Source organism: Fukomys damarensis, unplaced genomic scaffold, assembly GCF_012274545.1.
Source record: "Fukomys damarensis isolate Sample0158 unplaced genomic scaffold, DMR_v1.0_HiC HiC_scaffold_36, whole genome shotgun sequence".
Taxonomy (NCBI): domain Eukaryota; kingdom Metazoa; phylum Chordata; class Mammalia; order Rodentia; family Bathyergidae; genus Fukomys; species Fukomys damarensis.
This window is the reverse complement of record NW_022900948.1, coordinates 27,424,326-27,435,464: the sequence shown is the minus strand read 5'-3', so window position 1 is coordinate 27,435,464 and position 11,139 is coordinate 27,424,326. Positions and strand designations below refer to the sequence as shown.

Here is an 11,139-nt window from a genome sequence, read left to right as displayed (position 1 = left end):
ATAAATATATATATATGACTTAAAAGAGGAGAATACTCAAATATATCTAAAGATAAATCTGACTCAAAATTTCTAGGTGTGGTAGTAAAATAGGGTCACCTTGACAGTGGGGTTTTGACAGGAATTCTTTATACATATTAAGTGAATTCAATGCTGTTGACATGAACTCTTATATCCCCCCAGAATTTAATAACCTTCCATATGCTTGATCTCCCATAAAACATTTTAAGAGTTGTTGAAATATGTGGTTGAGGCACATATTCAGCAAAACGTTGCCAACTTTCATGAATGGAGGTTTGTAAAATTCTCCTATGGAAATTGAGCTCATCATTGAAAGTCTCATTAATTGAAATGACCGGAAGGATAACGATCTTCACTCCTTTGCCTTTAAATATTAGGTGACTCATTTAAATTAAAAGCAAAGCAATAAACAGTTAACCCCCACAGTTCGATATTAATATCAAAGCTGAGTGTTAATTTTATTAAGGAAGTTGTAGACAGAGAATTAGAAAAGAGTCCTCTGAATACTCATGTGCTGTTTTAAATATGTCCATTTATTTTATAATACACTAGTGCTGCAGATTTTAATCATGAGACTTCAATCATGAGGCTGCAAGTAAAAGTATGCCACCTAAAAAGTCTTTTTGTTATTACTTTTGGCAACAATAGAGAAAACAACTACGAGAAAATTTGGGTGGAGCATTTTCATTACTTTTAATAGTGTTAAGTTAATAACATATTAAAGTGGTTCTTTTCTATCAATATATGCTGCACAGTTCAACATTAATAATTTTAAATACAATTTCATGCTATTATCTATTTTCTGAACTGGTATATGTATTAAATGAATATATTTTGCCCCAAGCATGGTGTTTTAGGCTAAGGTTGACATTAAATCTACACTAATTCAGATTTTATGATAAACAGATTAGACTAAGAAGAAATATTATTTAATTTGTAAATATTAAATCCTAATTATAGGAGATAATAAATTATGAGAAATAAAGATGCATTAAGAATCTGGTTATTTTATTTAAAAGCCAGGATATTTGTCATAGTTATCTCTAGCCTACAGTATTTTGAAGTTTTCAAAGTGGAGACAGTGCTTATTTGAATTAAGACTTTGTCTGTCAAGTTTGGATACTAAAGACCACCTCCTTCTAGAATATGTTAGGTGTTTTTCATGTAGTGGTTTTGCACACCAAATTCTGATTTGGACCATTAAAGTCAGTTGCCCAGGTTACAAAACTGAATTTCAGTAAAGTTTAGCAGTTAGCAATGTCATTTTTATATAACTGTATGGTGTAGAATAACACAGATGAGACTTATGAGAATCCATAACTTTGAACATGCAGGTGCTACCTTACAGGACATCCGTTGTAGAATCAGGAAGTGCTAAAATAATCTGAAGCTAACTTTGAGTCTCTATGGCTATTATTAGCTATTTGGGAATGTCTAGATTCTCTTTTATCTGAAGACACCTAAAGGAATTCACTGGAAATTACTTGATGTAATATATTTGAAGGTACTATTCTCCTTTAGTAAAATGGAAAGCTGGAGGCACCAAAACAGAAGTGAACCTGTACAATAAGATTAAAAACAATGCTGTTTCTTTTGTGTATGTGAACCTTGACCTTATGGCCACAGAATTTTTAGGGAACTACAAAATCTAAAGGTATGTTTTCCATCTATACACAGCTACATCTTTGTTCACCTATACAATACAAATTTCTTTGACATTTTGAGTAATACAGTGGGAAAATTATTTGAACATGTTCAAAAACACAGAACACTTTTACTCCACTATTACACATTCACTATGAATACTTCTAAATTCATACCATTCAACTTGCTTTCTCATGTCTTTTAAAAAAAAAAAAAACTGTTTCAATGAAGCCTCAGATCACTTTGTAAATCACATAGTTTCAGTCCTTGATTTGAAGTATATTCACTAGTGTCAGTTTCATAATACACTGGCCAGAAACTGTATCTCTGTGGACATTCTTGCTACTGCAACAGGTGTTTGTCAGTTTCTTAAGTTGCTTTCCTTTCCCCTGAGGTGGTGTTATTTCCGGTACATTCCAAAGGCTCTGAAAAAACTTTTGCAGTCTATGTCCTAGCCAAATCAAAACTCCAGCCTCAAAGTTATTGAGAATCTATCGTCTTCAGGCTTTCATTGCCTAGGCAAGTTTATCTACTTCTGATTTTAAGTATCTAAAATATTTATTAAGAATTTGGTAAAACAAAAACAAAAAATGGAAATGATTTTCTTTCAGAAGCCAAGCACTCTGGTTGTGCGGAAGTTGGGAGGATTATATTTCTGGCAAACTTGGTGTGAAAAGGTTTTCATCATCCATTTAGACCACCCTGAAGTTTGACATACACATATACAAAACAGACCTGATAACTTGCAGTCAATCTGCTAATGTTTCCCCTAGAAGGGAGGGCTCTGCTTGCCTTGTATATAAAAACTTGTTATCACAGAATTTAGCTGTAGCTTATCAGAAGGCAAGAGACCATCTACCAATTACTTATGCATTTAGCTTCCTTTTTCTGTATATGTATATGCTACAAAGTAAAACCAAAGCTCACCATATTATGAATCAGCAGTCATCGGGCACACATACACTTTAGGACTCTGATAAGTCAATAAGAAGACAAGATAGCTTGAACTAACCTTTGGGAAGTTTCTCAGTCCCACTGAAGGCAACCAGAGTAAGAATATGCACCAGTGGAATGTTGACGAGCTCTCTCATGTTTAATCCAGGCTCACACAGGAGAAAGTTCCTTCTGGGCAATGCAAGGAAAATGCCACACAGTTTACATTTTAAAGCATAGTTTGTTACAATAGGGTCATCTGCTAATGACTGTTCGTGTCAGCAGCTCCACAGGCTCTAAGTATAATCAGGAATTCTCAGACTTGGCTGCAATGATGGACATGGCCAGCTGGTGAGAATCCACTTAGGCTAGTAATGCAAGTGGAGGGCTGAAGGAACAAGGGAAAGAAAATCCTCTAAGAATCTCTTTTAAGACAGTGGCAGCACATAAATAAATAAATAACTAAAGACAGTTGCAGAAGGACAATGCCAGATGCCTTCTGCAACCGTCACAGTATTCCCTGATGTATAGATTCTCTGATCTGAAACAGCCCATCCTCTTCCATGCAGTCAGACTGAAAACCTGGGTCTAATTTAGCCTCTGACCCATCTCTCGTTCCCTCCACATCAAACTCATTCTAATTCATGCAGATTTGACCAATTAAATCGTCCTTGAATTCTTGCCCACCTTTTATTCATACCAGTATCATGCTCTCTCAACATCTTTTTCAGACACTCATTTTCCATGGATGATAGAGTATCCTGTACCTTCTCTCTGTCTTGAGTCTTATCATTTAATCTCTTTTCACATAACTCTTCCTGCTCAAAAGCCTACAGCATCTCCTCCTCACATAAAAATATATTTCAGCCTATCAAATGTGACATAAAGGAATATATGGAATCTGATTGCCTCATTAGCCTCACACTGTGCAGTCATATTTCTTATTATAATATTCAGTGACCTGCTGATGGTGGCCTGTTCCTGAGCTATCCAACTGACCAGAAGGCCGTCAATTTTTCACACTTAAAATAGACCACATGAGACCACAGCCACCATCTGCTAACAAAAGTATGGGAATTAGACACATTAGAGCAAAATAAAAGATGGATAATAGGAATTAGGGAGATAAGGTTTTCTCAAAGAAGAAAGGGATCAAGAGATGGGGGGAAAAAGAAAGGAGATCAAAAAAAGGAATTAATATGTGTTATTTACATGTAGTAAATCCCATAAGGAATGTGAGCAAGATATACTATAAATATGCACTAATAAAAAGTTTAACAATCTAAAAAACAGAAAGAATTAGATACATTGGGTCTTTCAGTGGGGCGGTCTTGGGAAGAGAGTGATGAACCAATGCACGTAAACCATAGTGATGAGGGCAAAACTGCCCCCTCCCCTCCACTTTATAAAACAACCTGAAATGCAATTCATGTGTGTGATATTAAAATAAACAGACAACCTAAGGCATGTAGTGAAAAGTTAATCTCAACACTTGTCTGAGACACTGTCTTCCTTTCTATTCTGGCAGCAATTATTAATTTTTATTATTATTTTGTTGCTTAACCTTACAGAAGTTGTTTGTTCATATATAATCAATATGAATAACAAATAACAATAAGTAACTCATTTTTACTTATATTGCTATATCACCACTTAATCTAAATTTCCTACCCAGAGGTAACCACAATTCTAAATTTGCTATGCATTCTTCTAGACCTTTTCAGAAACACACACATGTATATGTGCATATAGAAAAAGACAGTTGCTTTGTGCGCACTTTGTAAATAGTATCCTCCCTCATGTGTCACTTTGCATCCTCAAAGAAACAGGTGCCCAGGTAGAATTGGATAAGCCGGAAATTTTCAAGGAAAATGATCATAAAGAATAAAAGGGAGAGAGGGTCAGTGTACTAGCAGAAAATAAGAACTTTGAGACTGCAGATGTTTGTGAAAGGAGAGAAGAAAGGGATTAGGACTGGGGAGGAAGAGATTCAGAATTCAATACAGTTATGGGAAAGTCTCAGTTATGATCACTGGTGAGACAGCAAGCACAGAAGCTCTTTCAGGGGACTCCTTCGCTGGGCAGAAATGGTGGTATTCTAATATTTCCTACCATGCTCAATCATGGGATAGTATATGTTATTAGGATATATGTTCCCTAAGGCTCATGTGTTCAGGGTTTTGTCTCCAGTGCAACAGTGTTCAGATCTGATAAAATTTGGGGATGTGATATAGTCATGAGGGCTCTAACTTCATGATATCGATTAATCCATTGATGAGTTTATAGATCAACAGCCTTATTAAAAGGCAGGCCCTCATTGGGCAAAGCAGCACATTGAGGTCATGGCTTTCAAGGATATATATTTTTACCCAGACTTTTGTCTCTGGCTCTTTCCCTTTCTCTCTGCTTCCTTGGCTGCAGGTGAGCAGCTTTCCTCTGCCATCTCCTTCCATCGTGATATTTGTGCCTTGCCACAGGCCTGAAAGTAATGGATCCAACTGACCATCAATAAATACTCCTGAATCCATGAGCCAGAATGCATCTTTCTTCCTTTTAAGTTGTCTAATGAAGTATTTTATCATAGGAACATGAAACTTAAGGAAAAGTTATACAGAGAAATGTGGTTACGACTGTGACTTTGACCACACAAATTAGAAGCTTTTGGGATTGGTGTGGGAGGAGTTTGGAAATGTCCTGAGATGCAAGCTAGAGACACCTTAGTATGTGTTAAAGCAGAGATTAATGGACAAATCTGGTGGGAGTTCAGAGAACCAAAATGCTGACAAGAATGCAGACAGTAAAAATGGTGCTAGGAAGATGAACTCTCTTGGGAATTGGACAAAAGCCCTTCATGTTATGTTCTGGTGATGAACTGATCTAAATTTGTCCACTGCCTGAGATTTAATGGGAAGCTCAAGGGCAGGAAGGAGAAAGGACCAAAAGGAAGCAGGATGTGTCATGTGTAGGTACAAATTCCCAATGATGAATTTTATCATTATGTATATCTAAAATGTACCAATAAATGAGTGGCTAATTTTTTTTTAAGTGATTAATTAATATGGCAGAGGGAATGTCAATCAAGGCAGAGTAGATTCAGGCATGGGTATTACTGGCTGTTTTAAAGCCAGATTTAAAATGAGAAATGGGATCAGGTATGCTGGTAGGCTTTTTGCTGTTAGAATCCCAATGTGGCAGATGACATCACATGGCAAAAATAGGGAGTGTGTGTGTGTGTGTGTGTGTGTTTGTGTCTGCATAATCTCTTTTCTTGTAAAGCCACCATGATCTAATCACAGGGGCTCTACTCTAATAACTTTATGTAAGACTAATCTCTTCTCAAAGGTCCCACCTCCAAACATCATAGTCTGATTAAAACTCCAATCTTTTAATACCATTAATGTATCACTTTGGGGATTGAACTCCTGCACAAGTACCTCATCATTTCTATTTGTTACACAGCCTTTTTAAGGCATGGATATATGATAATATATTCAATTATTCCCCTATTGATGGACAGACATTTGGGGTTCTTTCAATTGGACAGAAATTGCTTTCAATTTTCCACTATTAAAATCTGTACAATGTTTCTTTTTTTTCTTGTGAAAAGAATTTTCAGGAAAACACTGACAATTGGAATTACTGGATTTAAGGGTTGGCAAATTTTAAGGTATAAAAGTTATAGCCAAATTAGTAAATGATACTGTTATAGTTTATATCTAAAATATATACCAAAGACTTCCATCTGAAGGTAGGGCCTAGTCAAAACAGGGGGCCATGACTTGGAGGTTCTGTCTCCTCCCTTCTCTCTTTGCTTTCTGGCTGCCATGTTGTGAGCAGCTTTTTATTGCCATGTCCTTTCTCCATGGCGTTTGTGCCTTAGAGCCTACAGACCATGGACTGAAACCTCTAAACTGTGAATCAAAATTAACTTCTCCTCTAAACTGTGGGTATTGGGTATTTTGTACCAGTGGTTAATATATACCTAATTGTACCAGATGAATATATACACTGTACTTAACAGCACTATATGGAATCTATTTCTCCACTCTTATCAACACATTATATTTTAATTTTATATTAAATAGAATAAGAATGATATTCTATTGTTGTCATTCACAAATATTTCATGAAATGGTGTTGGCAATAAAAATTTTCAATATTTGTTACCCGTTTCAGAAAACTTCATTAATAAGTGGTCTTCAAAGCATAATTTTTAAAAATTTAAATTTTAACATTTTTAAACTTATATACCATGACCAAGTGGAATTTGAATGGTTGTGCTTATTTGTGGGGGGGAGGTAGTTATTAGTGATGTATTAGGAACGCAGTGTTCCAGAAGAGAGAATGAAATGTTGAACTAGTGTGTGTAGAGAGGAAAGGATGGATTTTAAAACAAAATGAAAGGAGAATCAGAGGGATTTGATTATAAAGTCAACATAAATGCCAGATTTTCAACTTCATATATAAAATGGAGCATTTAATTATATGTTAGCAGGAACTTGCCAAAGGAAAAGTGGCCCAACTGAAATGGAATTAGTTTATACCCTTAGTATATTGGACTGCTATTAGGGCCCCAGAAGGAAAGAGATGGCCTATTCAAGTATAATTAGGGGAGATGTACAAAGGTGCAAGTTGTTTAGAAACCACAAAAATCAGTGAACAATCTATGAACCACTAACAGTTGTTCATCACTATCTCTAGACCTTCCAGTAAAAGAGACAGAAAAAGAGCTGGGCATGGTGGTGCACGCCTGTAATCCCAGCACTTGGAAGGCTGAGGCAAGAGGATCGCTGTGAGTTTGAGACCAGCCTGGGCCACATAGTGAGTTCCAGGTCAGTCTCAACTACATAGTGAGACTCTGTCTCAAAAAAAAAAAAAAAAAAAAGACAGAAAAAAGAAATTATCAGAACCTAAAGGCAGCATTAACTGTGTGGAGACAGCTTCCTAATAGCAGGAAAGACCTTAGGTTGAGGGATTCAGCACCCAAAGATTGCAGTAGATTCTTGGCACTGGCCAAACCCAGCAGGAAATAAGTAGACTAGAAAGCCTCTTGATAGAGTTGATAAAGGCCAGTTCCCATAAGAACAGGGCAAGTGAAGAATACTGAAGAGGGGATTGGGAAGACAATGGAAGGTCAGCTCTGATGGCCACTTTAAGGACCCCCTAACCTTTCTAAGAGCACAAACGACACACTGAAAATCAGAAAGGTGAAGTGTGTGCAGATTCCAGCAAGCAGCAGCAGCAGTGTGAACCAGAGTGGCAAGGCTGCAGGCAGATCCAGCCAGGGTCCCACCCCAACCCCAAGCCCAACAGCTTGGGCACACAAGCCTGAGTGAAAAGCCCACACAGAGAAGAGCTGCACAGGCACACAAACATCAGCCAGAGGCTTACCCAAATACCATTGATAAGTATGTGAAGACCCTGCCAGAATCCTACTCAGACATCAGGGACTGGAGTACACAGCCCCTAGCCAAAGGCCCTCCCAGATAACAGCTACATAGGGGCCCTAGCCAGAGGCACACCTAGATACCATGCTAAGTATCCACAGGCCCCAGCCAGAAGAACAGACAACAGGTCAGCTCAGGGATAAAGAAGGCCACCATTCTGAACCCAGGAAGTAGTTTACTGGTGAACAGCAGAGAAAAGGCTGTTTGGTGGCTTGCTGAGAATTAAAGAACACTAGGTAAGCAAAATGTTGCATAAACAAAGGCATTGTTGGCTGCATCGGTTGAAATGAGAAGACATGGAAGGAAGTCTCAAAACAAGACTTCCAGACCACCTGCGGCAACTCCAAAGGGAAATGAGATGAAACAATCTGATACTCAACCACCTGCACTCCCTGAACTAGCAACAAAAGAGGATCTGGAAAAAAATAAAATCAGAAATAATTTCTCAGATAACAATAGAAATTGTGCCCATACTGCAAGACATGATTAATAAATCCTAGAGAAGGCACAGATTAAAAAAAAAATAGAGAAGCTGAGAAACTTCTCTCAACAATACGAATTCCAACATAGGAAGCAAAAGGAATTCATAAGACAGGTGCAAACAGATTTCCAGGAGATCAAAAACGCCACTGAAAATTTACACAGCAGAAGGAGCCGATCTGAGGACAGAATTTCAAATATAGAAGACAGGATTGCAATTAGTGGCGAGGAAAAGAAAAAAATTCTTTAAAATTGTAAGGGAGTATGAGAAATCAATCCAGTAGCTGCTGGATGAAACGAAGAAGAATAACAGACTGATTGGAGTCAATGAAGAAACAAGAGAGAGTGCACATAACATAAATATACTGTTTACAGAAGTAATGGCAGAAAACTTCCCAAGCAGGAGGAAATAACTTGACACACAGATAAGTGGGACATATAAGACAACAACTAGCCTGCAAAACTATCTTGCAAAATTGATGGAAAAATAAGATACTTTCACGATGAAGAGCACACGAGGAACTTCATCAATATCAAACCAAAAAAGTTTAAACAATAGCCTAGGAAGACACAATGAGGATTACAACCCATGGAATCCCAGAAAAATGAATCCATCAGGCACACAAGAAATTAAATGCAAAGGGAGAGAACCCAACTAAAAGAAAAAGTCATGACAAGCATAAGTAAATACATATCAGTTATAACCATCAATGTTAGTGGTCTCAATTCACCAGTCAAAAGAAATAGATTGGCAGAATGGGTCAAGAAACAAGGTCCAACAATATGCTCCATACAAGAAATACACTTAATTAAAAATAGAAGCTCATAGACTGAAAGTTTAAGAATGGAAGACAATACTCCTTATGTAAGGAATCACCCCAAAAGAGCAGGAGTAACTATCCTCTTTGCACATCCAGTGGATTTCAAACCAACACTGATTAAGAGAGAGACAAAGAAGGACACTATATCCCTGTAAAGGGAACAATCCAAAAAGAAGAGATACCAATCATAAATAAATATGCACCAAATACTACTGCACCCGACAGTATAAAACAAATACTAAATGGACAGGGAAAATCAAATAAGCACTAATGCAATAGTAAGGGTGAATTCAATAACCCACCATCACAAACAGATAGATCAATTAGGCGTAAAATAAACAATGAAACACTGGAACTCAATCAAACTCTTAAACAAACTTAACAGATGCTTACTGAGTGTTCCAACCCACAAAATCAGAATACACATTCTTTCAGCTGTACATGGATCGTTCACCAATATAGATCACATACTCGCTCATAGAACATGTTTAAGTAAGTGCAAAGGAATTTAAGTTATCCCTGTATATTATCATACCATAGTGTGTTGAAATTAGAGAGCAATAGTAAAAGAAACTGCAAGAATTGAAACTGAACAATATACTTCCGAATACCAATGGATCATAGAGGAAATCAAAGAAGAAATCAGTTTCCACAATTGAATGACAATGTCAATACAACATATCAGAATCTGTGGGACACAATAAAAGCAGTCTCATGAGGCAAATTCATAGCTGTGAATACTCATATTAAGAAAACAGCAAGCTCAATCACACAACCTGATGCTGAACATCAAGCTACTAGAAAAAGAAGAATAGGAAAAACCCAAAGTGAGTACAAGGGTAGAAATTATAAAGATCCAAGCAGAAATCAATGCAATGGACACTAAGAAAATAATATAAAAGTATCAATGAAGCAAAGAGTTGTTTCTTTGAAAGAATAAATAAAATTGACAAACCTTTAGCCAACCTTATCAAAAAAGGAGAGAAAAGGCCCAAATCCATGAAATTAGGAATGAAAAGGGTGAAATTATAATGTACCCAGCAGAAATCCAGAGGATCATTAATACCCGCTTTGAGAAACTATACTTCAATAAAATGGAAAACACAGAATAAATGGACAGATTCCTAGATATGTATGAATTACAAAAGTTGAGTGAAGAAAACCTACAAATTTTAAACAACCCAATATCAATCAATGAAATTGAAATGTATTTAAAAACTTACCAACTAAGAAAAGCCAGAGCCCTGATAGTTTCACTGCTGAGTTCTACAAGAATTTAGAAAGGAGCTATTGCCACTACTGTTTAAACACTTCAATGAAATTGAAAGGAAGCAATACTCCCAAATTCATTCCTGGAAGCAAGCATCACCTTGATTCCAAAAGCAAAGACCCAAACAAAAAAGAGGATTATAGGCCAATCTCACTAATGAACATAGATGGAAAAGTCTTTAATAAGATACTGGCATAAAAGAATGCAGAAGATCATCAAGAAGATCATACACCCTGACCAAGTGGAATTCATCCCTGGGATGCAGGGATGGTTCAACATACACAAATCCATAAATGTAGTACACTATATTAATAGAGCCAAGGACAAAAACCATATAATTATCTCAATAGAGGCAGAAAAAGCATTCAATGAAATCCACTATGGATTCATGATAAAAACCCTAGAAAAAAACTGGAATAAACAATCTCTACCTCAATCGGATAAAAGCCGTCTATGAAAAACCAACAGCTAATATCATACTAAGTGGTGAAAAACTGAAATACTTCACACTAAAATCAGGAAC

The 11,139-nt window shown here is 36.7% G+C and overlaps 1 protein-coding gene across 1 annotated transcript in view; it reads right to left on the bottom strand.

Moving 5' to 3' along the window:
- Positions 1–11,139, bottom strand: part of Musk (muscle associated receptor tyrosine kinase) — a 115,836-nt gene that overhangs the window by 92,508 nt on the left and 12,189 nt on the right. Inside the window, exon 2 of the mRNA XM_033759098.1 lies at positions 2,678–2,790. Within this exon, the coding sequence (XP_033614989.1) occupies positions 2,678–2,756 (79 nt within the window). The 5' untranslated portion in view covers positions 2,757–2,790. The remainder of the gene's footprint in view (positions 1–2,677; positions 2,791–11,139) is intronic.